This window comes from Pongo pygmaeus, chromosome 22 (assembly GCF_028885625.2).
Source record: "Pongo pygmaeus isolate AG05252 chromosome 22, NHGRI_mPonPyg2-v2.0_pri, whole genome shotgun sequence".
NCBI classification, from domain to species: domain Eukaryota; kingdom Metazoa; phylum Chordata; class Mammalia; order Primates; family Hominidae; genus Pongo; species Pongo pygmaeus.
The window spans coordinates 30,230,509-30,250,941 of NC_072395.2; the positions used below are offsets into that span (position 1 = coordinate 30,230,509).

The 20,433-nt window shown below is 39.2% G+C and overlaps 2 protein-coding genes across 9 annotated transcripts in view; one reads left to right on the forward strand and one right to left on the reverse strand.

The window, feature by feature from the left end:
• C22H21orf91 (chromosome 22 C21orf91 homolog) overlaps positions 1-11,357 on the reverse strand; it is a 30,766-nt gene extending 19,409 nt beyond the window's left edge. For 2 of the 7 annotated variants that reach the window (XM_054468640.2, XM_054468635.2), the window contains exons 1-2: positions 10,993-11,097; positions 9,878-10,011 (exon numbers count right to left, since the gene is read on the reverse strand). In XM_054468640.2, coding sequence (XP_054324615.1) covers positions 9,878-10,004 — 127 coding nt within the window. In that variant the 5' untranslated portion in view covers positions 10,005-10,011; positions 10,993-11,097. Of the gene's footprint in view, positions 1-9,877; positions 10,012-10,421; positions 10,520-10,540; positions 10,912-10,992; positions 11,098-11,263 lie in introns of those variants that run through there. The other 5 variants (XM_054468637.2, XM_054468638.2, XM_054468633.2 and 2 more) reach the window with 5 other exon arrangements.
• CHODL (chondrolectin) overlaps positions 10,440-20,433 on the forward strand; it is a 461,377-nt gene continuing 451,383 nt past the window's right edge. The window contains exon 1 of one of the 2 annotated variants that reach the window (XM_054468643.2): positions 10,440-10,532. The gene's annotated coding sequence lies outside the window, so the exon portion shown is untranslated. Of the gene's footprint in view, positions 10,533-11,182; positions 11,304-20,433 lie in introns of those variants that run through there. The other variant, XM_054468642.2, reaches the window with a different exon arrangement.

Below are 20,433 nucleotides of genomic sequence, written 5' to 3' on the forward strand. Positions count from 1 at the left end.
TTCAGAGGATGTATGGAAATGCCTGGATGTCCAGGCAGAAGGCTGCTGCAGAGGGGGAGCCCTCATGGAGAACCTCTAAGGCAGTGCAGATGGGAAATGTGGGGTTGGAGCCCCCACAAAGAGTCCCCACTGCGGCACTGCCTAGTGGAGCTGTGGGAAGAGGGTCACCGTACTCCAGACTCCAAAATGCTAGATTCACTGACAGCTTTCACTGCACGCCTGGAAAAGCTGCAGGCACATAACCCCAGTCTGTGATGTCACCTCACTGTATCTTGGAAGTAACTAACTTGTTTTTTAGAGGCTTATAGACGGAAAGGACTTAATTTGTCTCATATGAGACTTTGGACTGTGGACTTTTGAGTTAATGCCAAAATGAGTTAAGTCTATGAGGGACTGTTGATAAGGGATGATTGCGTTTTCCAATGCAAGAGAGACATGAGATTTGGGAGGGGACAGGGACAGAATGATATGGTTTGGATTTGTGTCCCCACTCAAATCTCAGGTTAAACTGTAATCCCCAATATTGGAGGAGGGGCTTGGTGGGAGGTGATTAGATCATGGGGGCAGACGTCCCCCTTGCAGTTCTCATGATAGTGAGTTCTCACAAGATATGGTTGTTTAAAAGTATGTAGCACCTTCTTCTTCTCTCTCTCTTCCTCCTTCTTTGGCCATTAAGACATTCCTTCACCTTCTGGTATAATTGTTAAGTTTTCTGTGGCCTCCCCAGCCATGCTTCCTGTAGAGCCTGCAGAGCTGTGAGAAAATTAAACCTTTTTCTTCATAAATTACCCAGTCTCAGGTAGTTCTTTATAGCAGTGTGAGAACTAATACAATAATGAAAATGTTGATTTATCAGGATAAATGGAAAATAATTTGTTCAGCCAAATTAACATGGTCAAAATTATGAAGGATATTAAGTAAAAGAAATGTCCTCAGAGTAAACAGTAATATAAAAACTTTATTTTCTACTGTCCAAAATACTTAAAGATACTGAAGATCCTCTTTAATATTTGAAGATAGCAGTATAAAAGTATGAATGAAGGAGTATTCCATGTTAATCTTGAAACACTCCTCCCAAATAACACAACCAGATTTTCTCAATGTATGGGCTCTAATTTTCAAAACAGAGTAGCAATTATCATTAATTAAGTTCATGGTAGATATTATTCCACCAGTAATACGTTTAGGACAGATATTAAAAAATGTCATTAAGTATATTTGTATAGCACTTCAGAAACTGGAAGGTGCTTTTAGTGTCTATTATACTTCATAGTGGCAAATAATCCTGTATTACATTCCAATATGCCATATAATTTATTGATTCTATTGTCTTTTTCCTCCTCTCATGTAAGCCTCATGATGTTGGGGATTTGTTTATTTTTGCTAACTCCATTATCTCTAGCTACTAGAGAATTTCTGACACTTAGTAGTTGCTCAATTAGTATTTATTGAAGGAATATGTTTAAAATTATGGTGAAATCAACCATAGAGCTTTCATTTTGAGATTCAGATTTATGGGTACACACAAATCATTATTTTGCCTTACTGTTGTACAACTCAGACAGTAACAGCAAAGAGCTACCAGAAATAGATATATTAATTGAAAATTATTTAGAAAGAACAGACACTGTCCCCTTGTTAAAATGATAAATCCAAAGCTCAGAGTTTAATGGGTTTATTCTCCTTATCAAATTCCTAACAGATGGCATGACAAATTGAATTAGAATAATTTAAATTCACTCCAACCAGAACTGTGGTTAACAGTTTGATAACTCTGCAACTTTACTTAGCTACTTTGATTTCAATCACTCATACATTTTTCATGTCTTGCCTTATTTAAAATTCACATTTAATGCTCATTTCCCATAATATGGTGATTAAATGTAACAGCAAAATCACCTTCCAACCTCTAAAGTGCTATACAAATATAATTATATTGTTTTTAATTTATATTCAGTAATAAACATTGAAAAAATTTTGTTTTAATTTTGAACTGTAAACAGAGGAACAGTATTTCTAAATATGTTCTACATATTTCTAAAATGTTCTATTGACATAGTTAAGTTTAATGCTGATTATCTTCTAAAATTCAGAAACTAGGAAGCTCAACATTAATGAACACTTTCTTTTCTCTCTGGTTGTCCCAGCATCAGCTATTGAGGCTGATAAGCAAAAGGGAGCTGCTGTGCAATTTCAGGATTGGTGCTGACATCTTCACCTGTGCTCACACCGTCTGCTTCCACTCACTCATAATCCTGTTCTCTCTCTTGAAAGAAAGGCTAATCAGGATAAATATGCTAGTCTGCCTTACTTGGATGGTGGAAGGACAGAGAGCAGTGTTAGAATCACTGTTTCACTACCAGCTGACATCTGCATGGTTCTTCTGGGTAAGGACCAGCAACAAGACTGTCTTGTGTGTCCTTTTTCTTCCTAGTTCCTCCCATCTCTCTGATTAACACTAATCCAATAAAAATTTCTCAAAACTATATTATGTTGGCATATTATTGTTTGTTTAGATTACAATCTATATGGAAATTGCATCACTCCACTCTCTTAGGTCATCAGAAATGAGTATTTTTGGCTATTCCACAGAATGTGTATTCATTAAATATCATGAGTAGAAATTATTTAAAAATTAAGCATGTCTTAGGACCCAAACTTTAGTCCTTGCTTGAATATTCACATTTGTGTAATTCATTTCCAATCTTGCCTAAAAGTTACTTAATAGCTCCTAAATTCCTAAGAGTCTATGTCATTTTCTTTGGAAGCAGAAATTTAGGCACCTGGACATTTTGGAATCAGAGACCCTGGGTCTCTAACCTTTGTGATTTTTGGAACAGTTACCCAGACTCTCTACTCACTTTCCTTATTCATCAAACTGGGATAACACAGAACCTACTTCATATAGTTGTATTAAGAATAAAATCAAAAACTGCAAGTAAAGTGTACAATACCTGGTAAATAACATCCAACTATTATTTAGATAAGAGACTTACCTAAAAGTATAAATTCCCTAAATATTTACTGAGCATAAGGTGGACTAGTTTCTTCCAACTAGAGGGTGACACTTCACTTCCTCTAGAGTAGAGATAAATCTATCTTTGTCTTCTTTCTTCACAGGCCATTATTATTTGCATGTAATAAGAAAAATTACACTTTTAGTCTCTATTATACTTCATAAAGGCAAATAATCCCTTCTGGACAGGTGATGTCTCTTTATCAGTTTTCCAGTAACAGTTATCGTAAGTTATTTCAACATAAAAACTGTATCTTTGAGAATATTTTTGATCCAAGTAGTAAAGACATTCAATTTAGATTTAAGTTGTTTTCATATATCTCATAAAACATTTCTTTTCATCTCTATCAGACTACTGGGATAAATGAATTATGACTCTGAACCAGAAAGTCATTTCTATGTATCCTAATAAATCATTTTAATTTATAATTATGATATTCTTATTAGTAGGATATTCTGGGTTATACAGTCTGCCTGTTTTCAACTTTAAATCACTGATTTAAAAGAACATATTTTTATCACTGACTTAAAAAGCACTCAAGATCATCACTATGAACATATATACTCGTCTGTTGCAGAGGAAATATCTTCACAACCAAAATTTAAGTGTGATCTAAATTTTAAACGCACCCTAGACACCCTAATAAAGTTAGGCAGGAGGAAAAAAAAAATGAGGCTACCATCAATAGGACAAGGATAAAAGTCTGGAAACTGGCTCCTCATATATGAGTTGTTAGTTAAATCACAAATCTTTACCAGATATTGTTAGCCTAGTTTCAATGATTTTTCTTTAAAAATATTCTATTATTTAAACTTATCACCAATTAAGCCTACTTTTACTCTCACCCATCCCTACTCCTGTTCAAATAAAGTATTACTACCAGAGCTATTTTTAAAGTGTTCAAACTAAGTGATATTAAAAGGAAGTTAAGAAAAAAAAAATAACCTTGAGCCTTTATTTTCAAGTTGCTATGGTGTGAACGTGTCCCTCAAAGTTCATGTTTTGGAAACAATCCTTAAAGCAACAGTGTTGGGAGGTGGGGTCTAATAGGTGATTAGGTAATGAGGGCTCTGACCAAATGAATGAAGCAATGTCATTATCGTCGGAGTGGGTTAGTTATCTTGAGATAACTTTTGTAAGAAACCACTGTTGGCCCGGCATGGTGGCTCACGCCTGTAATCCCAGCACTTCGGGAGGCCGAGGTGGGCGCAATACGAGGTCAGGAGATCGAGACCATCCTGGCTAACCTGGTGAAACCCCGTCTCTACTAAAAATACAAAAAATTAGCCAGGCATGGTGGCGGGTGCCTGTAGTCCCAGCTACTCAGGAGGCTGAAGCAGGAGAATGGTGTGAACCTGGGAGGCGGAGCTTGCAGTGAGCCGAGATTGCACCACTGCACTCCAGCCTGGGTGACAGAGCGAGACTCCATCTTGGAAAAAAACAAAAGAAAACCAAAAAAACCCACTTTTGTTATAAAAGTGAGTTTAACTCTCTCGACTTCCTGCCTTCTGCCATGGGATGATGCAGCATGAAGACCCTTGTCCAAATGCAGGGCCTTCAACCTCCAGAACTAAGAAATAAATCTGTGTTCTTTATAAATTACCCAGTCTCAGCTATCCTGTTATAGCAGCTCAAAATAGACTAAGATAAGAATATTAAAGATCACCAAGCTAAAGTTCAGAATTCCCATTAGGCTTTATACTTCAAAGTGCAACTTTTAGTTAATACATGATGTTTGCCATTACAGGATGGGAAATGAGAAAGAGGCTAATGCCAGATTGAATTAGCTCTTTACAGCTTCCTGATCACAAGTGGTGGGGCCCCTTACTTAAGTGGAAAAAAGTTAGTGTGTCAGAAGCACGACACAGAGGAACAGTTTATGTCCTCTCCGAGTAATAAACAACAAGTTCTGACTTCCAAACCAAATCAAGAATTTCATATTGAGATTCAAATTGGTCCCTGACTACTGACCACAAACAGTATATAAAAGACACGGAGAATCAAGGAACAGTAAGATTAAACGTAGGCACTAATTCACCTACGACTTAACCAAGATTACAGATTTTTCTTGCTGGAAAGATTGCTAAGGAGCTGACTTTGGGTCTCCTTCTAGAATGGTTCTAGAAAGAACTAATTGAAAGTAGTCCAAGAGGCACTACACAGAGAGCAGCCAGATACATACTTACTCATAACTGGCAAGGTCAACTTACACTGAAAACTTCGTTTGGTACAGATTGAGTATCTCTTATCTGAAATACTTGAGACCAGAACTGTTTCAAATTTCAGATTTTGGAATATTTGTATTATACTTACTGGTTGAGGATTCCAAATAACAAAAATCTAAAATCCGAAATGCTCCAATGAGCATCTCCTTTGAGCATCATGTAGGTTTTCAAAAAGTTTTAGATTTTCGATTTTGAATGCTCAACCTGTATAACAGGAATTGGTCCAATCTTATAAAAAAAGTTTTAGCCAGGTGTAAGGTGATGCACACCTGTAATCTCAGCTTCCTGAGAGACTGAGGTGGGAGAATTGCTCGAGGTCAGCCTAAGCAACATAGTGACACCCTTATTTTAATAAAATAAAGAAAAGAAAAAAAGCTAAACTAAGCTAAGCTAGCTTAAAAAAAGGGGGGGTTTTCTCTATGGAAAAGAAAGCAGGCCAATTATAGGAAGAGAGAAATGCTCTAAGAATTATTTGTACACTATTTTGGTACAAGATGAAAACTGATAGTATGAACCAACAGTACTGAAACCCCGGATCTTTTCCTGCTCAGGTCTCACTTTGGGCTTTGTTACCTTGCAGTTGAGTTTCATTACTAGCTCCTAACTACCCTGGGCTGCCTTCCTCTTTGCCATTCCTTAGGGAATGGTAGTGAGTTGGTCATTAAATATCTTTAGAGATTTTAGCAATTTGAACTATGATGCATATTAGAGTATGTGATCACTAATATGTATGAAAAAGTTCATAGTGTCTTAGGGTCAAGGCTGTAAGTATTTAGGAAGTTTATGCATCTGTCTCCTAATCTGAGAAGCAGACAATTTATTTTAATGGTGTATCAGTCCATTCTTGCATTGCTATAAAGAAATACCTGAGACAGGGTAATTTATAAAGAAAAGAGGTTTAACTGGCTCACAATTCCGCAGGCTGTACAAGAAGCACGGTAGCATCAGCTTCTGCGGAGGCCTCAGGGAACTTACAATCAGGGCAGAAGGCAAAGAGGGAGCCAGCACCTGAATTGGCTAGAGTAGGAGGAAGAGAGTGAGGGGGGGAGGTGCTACACACTTTTGAGCAACCAGATCTCACGATAACTCACTCACTGACTATCATGAGAACAGCACTGAGGGGATGGTGCTAACCCATTCATGTGAATTCCGCCTCTAGTCTCTGCCTAGAACACTGGGGATTACATTTCAACATGAGATTTGGGTGGGGACACAGATCCAAACCATTATCAAATGGTGAAGCATAGGTTAAAAAAGAAAATCAATCTTGTGAACATTTAAAAATATCTGAGTCCTCAAAGTGTGTTTCTCAGGTCCTTAAAGCATATCACCTGTGGCTTGGAAGTATATAAAATGTAGGCTCCCCTTTCTTTTTCATTATTGTAAAGTCAGAGAAAAAGCCAACTTAGAGCCATGCCCACAATACAAAATCTGTTCAACAAGATTAGATTGTCTTTTGTTATTTCTTCCTTCCTTTGTCTTCATTTTATAAACGTATGCATGCACACAGCTTTTAAACAAGAGGCTAGTTGATTAGGAAACCAGTGTTGATTTGATGTAAGCAACAATCCAAAAATTAGAAAATATTATTATTGTTTACTACAAATGTAAGGACTCAAAACTAGCTTGTTATTATTCCTCAAGAGGAATATTTTTACTCAGCCTCTTCTCGGAGAAGAGTGCTTTAGACCAAAGTTAGCAATTATAAAGCTAAGAAATCAGGCAACTGCAATACTACCAAACTACAAAAAAATTTACACTAAACTAGTAAAGTTAAATATCATTTTTAAAAAGACCCTCTTACATTCTATTGACAGGCATTGTGTTGGGAACTTGGTAGAGGAAAGAAAACTTCAAAAACATTTAAAACGATTTACTGACAACAAATACACCTTGTTATTTTTCTAGTACGTAATTATTATGACTTTTTCCCCCCACTAATTTCTAAAGACCTGTATACTGATATAAAAACTAAAATTTTGTGCAATTCAAGATGCTCATTTCCCTCCTCTTTTCTAAACTAATTTTTTTTTTTTTTGAGATGGAGTTTCGCTCTTGTTGTCCAGGATGGAGTGCGATGGCACAATCTCAGCTCACTGCAACCTCCACCTCCTGGGTTCAAGCAATTCTCTTGCCTCAGCCTCCCGAGTAGCTGAGATTACAGGCATGTGCCACCACGCCTGGTTAATTTTGTATTTTTAGTAGAGATGGGGTTTTTCCATGTTGGTCAGGCTGGTCCCAAACTCCCGACCTCAGGTGATCCACCTGCCTTGGCCTCCCAAAGTGTTGGGATTACAGGAATGAGCTACTGTGCTGGCCTACGATAATCTTAAACAAAAAAGTTGTAATACACTAGCTGATCACTGTAGTGAAAATGAAAATGTGTATTTGTGAGAGCTGAGAACTGACACCAGATAGAGAAGAAATTATTTGATTCTAATTTATCTTACAAAGATTAAATTGGGATTTTAATATATAAAACCTTTAATATACATAGAGTATTAAACGAAATAGTTCTAATTCAAATTGAGAATTGTCTTTTACACTGAAGGGAACTATGATTTCAAAAACAAAGGACTTATTCCATGCTTACATGCTGAGATATTATCAGAGCTGAAATGTTAAGAGATGGTACCTAAGGTAATATTTGTATATTCTCTATATAATGACTGAGAACCAGTTAAAAGCTTATTTTAAAAAGCTAGAAAAGCAATTATGAAAATTTAGGGTTCTGTGGAAAAATTCGATCATGGCATGAACTCCGTTAATGATGATTTGCCAGCAAACACTGGTTAGAAAAAGCTGGCTGAGAGAATAGCAAGGATAACCAATTAGGATTAGAACATCAGCCCTACTGTTATAAAATAACTATCGACAGTAGATCAATGGTATTAAGATCACATATACTAGAACCAGACTGCCAGGCTTTACAGTCCAGGACCGTCAATTATGAGCTGTGTGACTTCAAACTGTATTTCTTAGGTCTCCAAGGTTCAGTTCTATCACATTTAAAATAGAAAATGACAGTAGTCATTCCAAAGCTATCTTGAGTTAAATAAGATAATCCACATAAGGGGTTTAGCACAGTGCCTGGCACATAACAACAGCTTGCCATCACCACTACAGCAACCCTGGGCAGTCCAACTTTTTGGCTGTTTCCTTAAATGTAAAATACAGGGTTTGGACTAGATAATTTCTAATGTCTTTACCCATCTAAAATTAAAATTCTACAATGTATCAACAATATATAAGCCAAGTCTATTTCAAAAGAACATAAATTTGGATTTTCACCCTAGCATGATTTAAGTACTGTAAAAGAAACTTATTTTTAAGATATCCTTTTATTTTTATTTTTTTTTTAGAGATGGGGTCTTGCTATGTAGCCCAAACTGGACTTGAACTCCTAAGCTCAAGCAATCCTCTCACCTTAACCTCTGGAGTAGCTGAGATTGTAGGAATACACCACTGTTCCTGTTATGTCATCTTTTGAAATTAGCTATAATCACTACATTTATTAAAGCCAAAGTTATAGATATTCTATGTAATCCACAAGAAATCCATAATCTTCCATCACATACTGTTTGGTGACCATAATAATTTCTGAATAACAAGTCCTAACAGGAATTTCAAGGTATATAATCTCCCACTGTTTTTTTTAAACAATAAGAACATTTCATACCCCATACTTAGTAAACAGAAAATAAAGATCATGAACAATTTCAAATATATAATACAGAAAAAAGGAAAGAACCATTTTGAAACTGTCCAAAATCTAGAGGTTTAATAAAGTCTCTCTACTGATATGTTACAACTCAAAACTCAAATTACAGGCCAAATTTTTTTTGCAGGAATATTAAGTTTTTTTTTTAGTATGACTCATAAATATCTAAACCAAAAATCAATTTTAATATGACAACACTAACTGCACCAACCCAAATAAATCCTTCCAATAGGGCTTCTTTTTGGGTTTCTTTTTGGATTTGGAGAATTTTTCTTCATATATCTTAGGGACATTATTAAAAAATTTTTAAAAACCTTTTCAGTTTTTAAAAATTACTGTGTGTGTGATCACTGAAAAGAGGTTAATCTAAAAATTTTAAAATATTTTTCCAGATAATAAGATCATACTGGTGAGAAAAGAGTCGGGCTCATCTCACTCAAATACTTGCATAATAGGCTCGAAAGAATAAAAAAATTGTTATGTTACTTCTTAATATGAAAAACACACACGTCTGTTAAAATCTGACAATTCAATAAGCTCTCAAACCAGAAAACACGTTTCCCAGTCAACACTCATACTTATTTCTGTATTAGGAAAAATGGGGTTGTTGCAGGGGTCTTTAAAAAAAAAAAAAAAAGATTTCTCGTTCAACCAATCTACAGAGCTAAGTAAAGTCTTCAGTGATGCTACAACCAAAAAAAAAAAAAAAAAAAAAAAAAAAAGATTTCTCTTAAATTCGTAACTCTGTTAACTGCACCTTCATTTCCAGAAACCTTATCTTTAATAAATCTCTACCGTATTCATACTTAGCACAATTTCCAATCATTGAAGATATTTTAGTTTTACCTTACAGTCAGTATAAAGCAGCTGTGTTAAATTCATGCCATAAAATCAAAACTATACTCTGTCCTTACCCTCAATATTTAGCTCAAAACAAATGTGGCAGAAGGAGAGTGTTTCTTTGTCTGTTCCCAGTTTACAAACACTGCAAACGTTGTCATCATTCAAATCAATGTTTACAAACTGCTCCTCTTCGTTCATAGTGCCCCTATTAAGAAACAGAAAAGGAAAGTTACACAATTTCAAGAACCTGCCTTTGGGGTAGTTCCCTTTACTAGGAACTTCTAGGAAATAAGGATGCTGTTCAGCTCATCTAAAGCAAAAGCTTCATCAAACAAGCATCGCCATACTTGCACTTCAACATTGCACTTTTCCTGTGGAATGACACAAAGCTACTAAAACTTAAAGCCAGGCCATAGGTGACACTATGTCCGTGTCTTTTTTGTCCTATAGTTCACTGGGTTAAGGGGACCTGAAGGAAAGAGGTTTGCGGGCATTCTAGTCCTCTTCCTTCTTCCCCCAACCTCGAAGAATCAGAGAGAGGGCTTAGCAGCGAGGCCTTTTCAGCTACCAGGTTCTGCCAACCTAGTTAACGCTGTGAGAAACAGGAAAAACGACCTGCACGGGACACTGCTTTGCTAACTTTATTGGGGGAACCTCAGATGCGCCTCGCGAACTCGGAGTTGCGAAGCTTCGCATCGAACGGAGGTCGGCGGCAGCAAAATGCACGTGGGTACCGAACACCCGGGGAGGGCGTCCCGCCGTGTCCGGGGTAACTACACCGAAGGCCGAGCGGCGGCTTCAGGGTACCGGCCGGGCACCGCCGGAGGGGCCCAAGTCGGAGCTGGGAGAGCCGCAGCATCCTGGAGCCCGGCGGGCGGGAGAGCCTCGTCCCATCGCTCCGCGATTCCTCCCAGAGGGAAGAAAGCGTCCGAGGGCCACGGCGGCCGGTCCGCCCAGCCTCAGCGTCTCGGGGAGCCGGGTCCTGGCCCGGCCTTCAGCGTAGGGGGCGCGCGGCCGCCCCCAGGGAGTCGCGGACCCAAGTCCGTCTCTCCGTCGGTCTGTCCGTCGGGGATCCTGGCGCGCAGCAGCGCGAGGGGCCACGGGGCTCGGAACTCGAAGGAGGCGGGACGATGGGACTGGGGGTGGGGGCTCAGGTGGGATGGGAGCAGGGGTGCGGGGTCTTTACCGTCCGGCTCCGCGGGCCACCACCGCCGTTCCGCGCGGCTCGGGTTCCTCCACTATTGTTTCCGGCCGCAGCGGAGGCGGCCGCCGCGCGCCTGGCCCCGCCCTCTCCCGCCGGCGCCATCCCGTAAACGCTGCGGGGGGGTGGCGCGGCCGCGGGCACACCTGCGCGCTCGCAGGGCTGCTACAAGCCCGCGCCTCCGCTCCTGTACCGACGCCGCACCTTAGCCTCGAGTTCTCCTGTGATCCCGTGCGTCCTGGCCGGAGTTTCTTACCGTTCCCTGAGACGTAGCTCCTCACACCCCCCTGGTCGAGGTGCGTAGATAGACGAATCCGTTCCACCTCTCCCTTCAGCATAGTGCAAACTACTGCCCCGGGGCGGGGGCCGAGGCGGCGGGGGTAGGAAAGCCGCGGGTGGATGACAGAACGGGAGAGGTGCGTGGGTGGCACTTTGACTTCAGGAGAAAGAAGCAGAATACTGTCACTGAACTTACAGTTAAGTGCCAGTTGAAGTATCCAACGAAGGAAAAGTTCATATTCAGGTGTCATGATAGAGGCATAATTTCAAATACAGAAGCTTTTTAAATAGATTATTTGTTGTGGGGCGCCCCTGCCCCCAATATGGTACATCCCTCAACGCCCACGGGGAAAATCCCAAAGCCGCACCTCTTATTTTTAGTCCTGCTTGGTTCTCAGATTCTTTGCTTGACTTTTGTTTAAGCTGTTCTGGTTTTTTTAGGGTTGGTTCATGCAGTACTTTCACTTACATTTTCTACTGTAGTCCTCACAGTAACCTACAGAGGAGAGACAGGAACTGTTCTCTCATGTTGCAGCCTACAAGTAATTGACCCAGGTTATCACAGTTGGTTAGAAAAAGGCTGGGACTTGAACCCAAGGCTACTGACCTAAGATCAATGTTATTTTCTACAGCATCATATGTATGTGTTCTGGTTGCACTCACATAGAAAGAGGGCTGGCCTGTCAATCTACATGTAGGTATTCTTGAACTGATGGTTAAGAATGGACTCTCTAGATCTTGGAAACTTCTGGGCCAAATTAGCACTCCAAGTATGGCATTTGTGCCTCGCAGTAGCGATCTGTGTCCTTGCCACCTAAATTGTAGTAGATGAACAAGCAACGTTGACATTACCTGGTTTCCTGTTAGAAATGTAGAATCTCAGGCCCCACTTGAGATTTCCTAAATCAATACTTGCACTTTAACAAGACCCCCAGGAGATTCCTATGTTCATCGAAGTTTGAGATGCACTAATTGAAATGAAAAGCCTGCGCTTTTTCTCTTCGAATTTCTCATTCTAGGTAACTACGACTAAAATTCTTGCATCTTGGATTCTACCCGTCTTTTCAATAAAAAGGATTCTTTTAAAAAGGACTCTTTTGAAGTGATTCAATAAAAGTGTTCTAAAATCACTAAAATTTAAAAATTGAAACAAGTTCTTTTCAATTCTCAGAATCGTCTTCCTTCCTATGGCATTTCACATTGTTTACTTGCTGTTCTTAAAACTCTTCTCTCTTGTTGTTGGCTTTTTTAAAAAAATCAAGGAATAATTTACAGAAATAAAATGCTCCCATTTTAAAAGCATTATTTGATGAGTTTTGGCAAATATATACACCTGAGTAACCACCACCCCAGTGAGGATACAGAACATTTCCACAGCCCCAACATTTCTTTCTGTTCCTTCTTGGTCAAGCTCCTTCAACATGGGATCTAATTTATATGACTAAGTGTTTTAATTTTGTCTGTTATAGGAATTCATATACATAGAATTAAGCAGTGTGTGTTCATTTGTGATGAGCTATTGTCATTCAGCATGTTTTTGAGATTCACGATGGTATTTTGTAACAGTGCTTTCTTTTTACTGCTTGTCTTAGTCAGTTTGTGTTCCTATAAAGGAATACCCAAGGCTGGATAATTTATATAGAAAAGAGGTTTATTTGGCTGATGGTTCTGGAGGCTGTACAAGAAGCATGGTGCCAGCATCTGCTTCTGGTGATGGCCTCAGGCTGATTCTATTCATGATAAGAGGCAAAGGGGAGCCAGTGTGCGCAGAGATCATGTGGCCAGAGGGCAAGCAAGAGAGAGAGGGGAGGAAATTCCAAGCTTGCTCTCTCTTTATTTTTTTATTTTTTATTTTATTTTATTTAAAAACTAGTTCCATTGGGAATTAAGAGTGGGAATTGATTCACACCCTAGAGAATGGCACCAAGCCATTCATCAGGGATCCATAACTAAGCTCCAACCCCTTGCTCCCCGCTCCCCAACCAAGCTTCACCTCCAACGCTAGGGAATCAGTGGGGCCTGGGGGCTCATACCTGTAATCTTAGCACTTTGGGAGGCTGAGGTGGGCTGATCGTTTGAGTCTAGGTGTTCGAGACCAGCTTGGGCAACATTGTGAAACCCCATCTCTACCAAAAAAACCCCACAAAAATTAGCCAGGCATGGTGGTGCATGCCTGTATTCCCATCTACTCAGAAGGCTGAGGTGGGAGACTGGCTTGAGTCCTAGAGGTAGATGTTGTGTGAGCTGAGATTGTGCCACTTCACTCCAGCTTGGGTGAGAGAGTAAGACTCTGTCTCAAAAAAAAAAAAAAAAAAAAAAAGAGAAAAAGTAAAAGAAAAAGATGTCCACACCCTAATTGTTGGATCTTTTGAATATGTATGTAACATAGCAAAAGAGACTTTGTAGATACAATTAAGGTTATAAACTTTAAAATAGGTTTTCCTGGATTATTGGGGTGAGCCCAGTCTAATCACATGAGCCCTTATAACCAGAGATCTTTCTCCGAGTAAGCTCAGAGAAATGTAGCAAAGAGAAAGTCAAAGTGATTGGAAGCATGAGAGGGACTTGACCCACCATTGCTCTAGGAGCAAACACTGGTCTCCAGCTGGTAGCCAGCAAGGAAATGGGAGCCACAGTCTTTAAACTGCAAGGAACAGAATTCAGCCAACAGCCTGCATGGATTGGGAAGCTCATTTGAACAATCTCCCAACATTTTGATTTTAGCCTTATGAGATTCTAAATAGAGGATTCAACTGAATCATGCTGTACTGGAATTTTTACCTACAGAACTGTGAGATAATAAATGGGTGTTGTTTCAAGCCATTAAACTTGTGTTAGTTATGCCAGCATTAAAAAGATTGCATGTCAAAATTTTTAAAGAAGGTTGAGATTTATTTTGGGAAGATGTTACTCAGTGGCTGATCAGCTTGCTTCTTTAGAGACTTGTTTGTAAACCTTGTGAAAGTCTACACTATCATTTTGTAATATGGATATCTTAGTCCAGTCCTTGAAGAGTGGCTTCTTAGACGCTCTATTGTATGTCATGGGTATTTAATAAAGATTCTGCACTCTAGTTGATTAAAACTCAAATGACTCCTGTCCCTGTGAGTTCCAGCAGGTGTTCAGTTTGTAGTTCCCCAGTAATTGTTCTTTCGGTGATAGTTATTTTTTTGCCCTGGTATTTAAATTTTCTGTAAAGTCTCGCCCCATACATGCACAGCTTAGTATTCAGCCAAAGACTTAAAGAGTATTCTGAAACTTTCTATGTATAGTTTTTCCTTTCTGCCACTTTTTATTGCAAATTCCAGCCCGTCTTAGACTTCCCAAACTCAAATCTTTTTCTCCCCAGAGCAACTTTGCTTGGATTTCCTTATGTGGACCATGGTCTGAAAGTATTTCCAGGTGTAAAATCAGGGTAATCATAGGTCTCCTCTCATTTGTTTCTTTCCTATTATGGATCACATGTTTGTACTGTCTGTGTTTCAGTGTCCTAGAATTCATATTTTCTAGATTTTGGTTGTCTGCCGCCATGTGAGATGCGCTTTTCACCTTCCACCATGATTGTGAGGCCTCCCTAGCCAATTGGAACTGTAAGTCCATTAAACCTCTTTCTTTTGTAAATTGCCCAGTCTTGGGTATGTCTTTATTAGCAGTGTGAGAACAGATTAATACAGATTCCTAACTAAGCCTAAAGTCAAAGTAATGTCTGTTTTAGGCCAAGAGCTAATTACAAAACTAGTCATTGTATATCACTTTATAGTTTATAACACATTTTTGCACACTTCACTGAGTTACTAAATTAGTAAGAATTGTAGTTAGTTAAAGGTAAAATCCTTGACTATTCAAAGACCTAGGCTTTGAACCTGTACAGCATGTGACTATACTGAATACTATAGGCAATTATAAGGCAATGGTAAGTATTTGTGTATCTAGACATACTAAAGGTATGGTAAAAACACTGTATAAAATAAAAAAATGGTATATCAGGCACTGATTATGAATGGAGGCTGCAGGAGTAAAAGTTGCTCTGAGTGGGTCAGTGAGTAAATGGTGACTGAATGTGAAGGGCTAGGACATTACTAAAAATCACTGTAGACTTTATAAACACTGTACATGTATACTACACTGTTTATTTTATAAATTTTTCTTTTATCAATAATTAACCTTAACTTGCTATAAAGTTTTTACTCAATAAACTTTAATTTTTTAAATATTTTGACTATTTTGTAATAACAGCTATATTAGTCCATTTTCACACTGCTCTAAAGAACTACCTGACATTAGATAATTTATGAAGAAAAGGTTTATTTGATTCACAGTTCCACAGGCTGCACAGGAAGCATGGAGGCCTTAGGAAACTACAACCATGGCGGAAGGCAAAGGGGAAAAAAGCATGTCTTACCATGGTGGAGAAGGGGAGAGAGACAGAGCAAAGGAGGAAGTGCCACCCACTTTCAAACAACCAGATCTCATGAGAACTCACTCACTATAACGAGAACGGCAAGGGAAAAGTCTACCCTCATGATTCAGTCACCTCCCACCAGGCCCCTCCCCTGACATGTGAAGATTACAATTCAAGATGCAATTTGTGTGGGGACACAGAGCCAAGCCATATCATTCCACCCTGGCCCCTCCCAAATCTCATGTCCTTTTCACATGTAAAATCACAACCATGCCTTCCCAACAGTCCCCCAAATTCTTAACTCATTCCAGCATTAATTCAAAAGCCCAAGTCCAAAGTTTCATCTGAGACAAGTCCCTTCTACCTATGAGCCTGTAAAATCAAAAGCAAGTTAGTTGTTTCCAACATACAATGTGGATATAGACTTTGGGTAAATAGTCCCATTCCAAAAGGGAGAAATTGGCCAAAATAAAGGGGTTACAGGCCCCATGCAAGTCTGAAATCTAGCGGGGCAGCCATTAAATCTTAAAGTTCCAAAATAAACTCCTTTGACTCCATGTCTCACATCCAAGGCATGCTGATGCAAGGGGTGGGCTCCCAAGGTCTTGGGCAGCTCTGCCTACATGGCTCTGCAAGGTACAGCCCCTGAGGCTGCTTTCATGAGCTGGCTTTGAGTGCCTACAGCTTTTCCAGGTGCAAGGTGAAAGCCGTCAGTGGATCTACCATTCTGGGATCTGGAGGACAGTGACCCTCTTATCACAACTCCACTAGGCAGTATCACAGAGGGCACTCTGTGTGGGGGCTCCAACCCCACATCTCCCATCTGCACTGCCCTAGTAGGTCTCCATGAGGGAGACCAACAATATCTGTTAGAGAGATCGTATAATGTTTTTTTCTGAAAATCATTGCACTACCTCTACAATGGTGAAAATTTTTCTCATCATTTAAAGTCCAATTCAAATGAATGTCTGCTACAAAAATATCTCTAATCCTTTTACTTTCTTGAATTCCCACAATGCTTGCCCATACCACTACTATTGTTAGTATGTTTTTCTGACATGGCCCCATTTTTAAAATAAAGGATTTAGTATATTAGATATAGTCATCCACCCATCTCTCACCTATTTGTTTCTCCTCCTATGTTATCTAATTCTCTCCAGTTAGAGAGGTGCTTTTTCCATTTAGCCAGGAAGGTTGGCATATGTAGCCCCAGGCTCAAAGCCTTCTGGTACCATGATCCTGAAGGTACTAGAAATTCAAGATGGTGTGACCGATTGATTGAATTATTATTTCCACTTCTTCACCCCCTTTCTCTTACATGTGACCTTATAGTTCACTGTAGTGAGCAGAATATATTTCCCCATCCCAATGAGATATTAATGAACATGACAATGAGCAGAGACCTTAAATGTGGTTGTATGCCTTAGCTTGGCTTCTTTATCTCTGTCCTATGTCCCAAGAAGACCTTCATCCAGGTATTTGCTGGTCCAAGAAAGATGAGAGAGATGTAGAGATCAAACAGATTGAAGGGTCCAACTTGCAGCCTAATGCTGGGTTGCCCCAGCTGACCTATAGATCCATGATGTTTGTTATTAAAGTACTGATATGGTTTGGCTGTGTCCCCACCCAAATCTCATGTTGAATTCTAATCCCCAATGTTGGGGAAAGGAGCTTGTGGGAGGTGATTAGATCACGGAGGTGGATTTCCCCCTTGCTGTTCTCGTGATAGTGAGTTCTCATGATATATGGTTGAAAGTGTGTAGCATTTTCCCCTTTGCACTCTCTTTCTCCTGTCACTGTGTGAAGATGTGCTTGCTTCCCCTTCACCTTCCACCATGATTTTAAGTTTCTTGTGGCTTCTCCAGCCATGCTTGCTGTACAGCCTGTGGTACTGTGAGTCAATTAAACATCTTTTCTTTAAAAACTACCCAGTCTCAGGTAGTTTTTAATAGCAATGTGAGAACAGATTAATACAAGTACTGAGTTGGGGGTTGTACAATTATGCAACATTTTGCAGTGATAGCTGATTAATACAGCGGGATTCTGAATGGCCAAATGTGATTCATATGCTTGTCTCTGAATCAATCACAATTGCTAGTACTTTAATTGGCCAGGCTCTATTACATTTCCAGCTCTTCCTCCATTCCCAAATAATTGAAGTTGGCTCAAGTGTGGGGGTATAGGAATTAAAATTTGATCTCAAGATATGGAAGACAAGTTTCCCAAAAGGAAAGTGATTGCTGTCACCAGAGGAAGGGAATTGGTTTGAAACCTATTAAACAGGAAAAATCTGTCATAATCCAGTCTGGTACTCTTTCTGCATCATTATTTATTGCTAAATTTTAAGCTGATTTGTATGCAGAAACTCTGCCTTACTCATCTTGTATTTAACACTTACAAATTATAATATCTTGTAATTTGTGTTTGAATCCAGTAGGATTAAGTTTCACTGCAAGTAATATAAAAATCCCCAAGTAACAGTGACATAAAAAGTTAGACATGGGCAGACATGCTGGCTCTTGCCTGTAATCCCAGCACTTTGGAAGGCTGAGGCAGGAGGGTCACTTGAGCCCAAGAATTCATGACCAGCCTGGGCAACATGGTGAAACCCCATCTCTACAAAAAAATTAGCCGGGTGTGGTGGCGCAGGCCTGTAGTACCAGCTACTCAGGAAGCTGAGGTGGGAGGATTGCTTGAGTATGGGAGGTCAAGGCTGCAGTTAGCTGGGATCGTGCCACTGAACTCCAGCCTGGGCAACAGAGTGAGACCTTGTCTCAAAAAAAAAAAAAAAAAAAAAAAAGTTGGACTTTATTATTTTCTCTTGTGTTGAAGTCTAGAATTGAGCAGCTAGGGTGAGTGTGGTGACTCTGATCTTCAAAGTTCTTAGGCATGCATTTTGCTTTGTTTTTTTTTTCCATGAGACAGAGTTGCTCTGTCACCCAGGCTTGAGTTCAGTGGTGCAATCTTGATTTATTGCAATCTCCGTCTCCTAGACTCAAACTGAGGTGGGGGCTTGGGGACCACATCTTTATTCCAGGTGACCATATGGCCAGCTAAAAGTCAGGGCTTCTAAAAGAGGGAGCATAGATACTGCAACTTACAGCAAGCAATCTCTACTGCAGTGCTCAATATTTATTAAATGAATGAATCACATTAAAAATTAAAATTGATTAATAAACACTGACAATTAAATTTTTAATCTTAGATGAAATGCTGGATTAAAGAATATATTTGAGTCTGGGGGTGTTGGCTCACACCTGTAATCCTAGTACTTTGGGAGGCTCAGCCAGGTAGATCACCAGGTCAGGAGATGGAGACCATCTTGGCCAACATGGTGAAACCCCGTCTCAATTTGGCAGGCTTATTTCAGTTTTATTCATCCATTTTCTAAAAGTGTAATTCTTATAAGATTCTACACAGGGAGTCTAGCGCTGCTCTCTTGGAATCTTTAACCCTGAAGAAAATATCACTCTTAAAATTATGGCTCCTCTTAAGCTTAGACAAGCATCCCTCTGAAAATTTGAGATACAGATATTTGCATTAAAGGGATTTATTACCTATAGTTTTAGTAATGCTGACATTATGGGTAAGCTGGTTGCTGATCCATTGTCTTGTTTTGCAAGCAGAACAACGCAAACCTGTTTCTAGTCTGTGGATAAATTCTGTGCTGGCATTTCTGGGAGAAGATTGGGAGTTAACTACCAAGCTATTGATTTTTTTTTGTTTCTGCTGTGAGCCAAATCCAGTCTTCAGTAATGTGCACAGTTCCCCCTGTTAAATTCAAGGTGATAAAAGGAAAGTTTAGTATTGATGTCTGAAGTTAGAAAAGTCTGTTTCATAATTTACCAGAGGTTTATTTTTATATTCCATTGTATAAGTATCAGTCTTTGGGTATAGAATACTCAAGCTAGAAATTAAAATCCAGACATGTTTCTGAGTTTACTATTGGTGTACCCATTGAATGAGATACAATTTTGAAGTTTGATGATGAGAGAATTATAGCATTGTTAAAAGAAAAACTTTAGACAAATTAAATTTAATGGAGTTTAATTGAGCAAGAAAAAAATGATTCACAAATCAGGCAGCCTCCAGAATCATAGCAGATTCATAGAGATTCCAGGGATGCCTCGTGGTCAGAGCAATTTATAGAAAAAAAAAAAAAAAAGGAAAAAAAAGAAAGTAACACACAGAAAATGGAAGCGAGGTACAGAAACAGCTGGATTGGTTACAGCTTGGCATTTGCCTTATTTGAACACAGTTGGAACATTGAGCAGTGTGTGAGTGGCCAAAGTATGGCTCCTGGGATTGGCTGAGATTCAGCTATTGCCACAGAAGCATTCTCCTAAGTTAGGTGTTCAGTCTTGTCTACCTACTGTGTTAGGTTATGGTTTGTCCAATAGGACTCAAGTATGGAAATAGAGAGGCTTTCTCAGGCCATATTTACTTCCATTTATCAGCATTAAGGGTAGCAAAAAAAAGTACAACTTTTTTGCTTTTCTGCTTTTTGAATTTCTACTAAACTTTTTTTTTCACAAAAGTTAAAACCAATGAAAAATGAAATTCCTTCATTCAATCAATCATTGAGTTATTCATTCAGTAATTATTTATTAAATGCACATTATATGTGAGATACTGTGCCGGATATTAGTTACACAGTAGAGAGCAAAACAAAGTCCTTCCTCTTGAGAAATTTACTGCTTAGTATAAGTGAAAGGCATTAAGTAATTGCATTTGGAAAGAGTTTT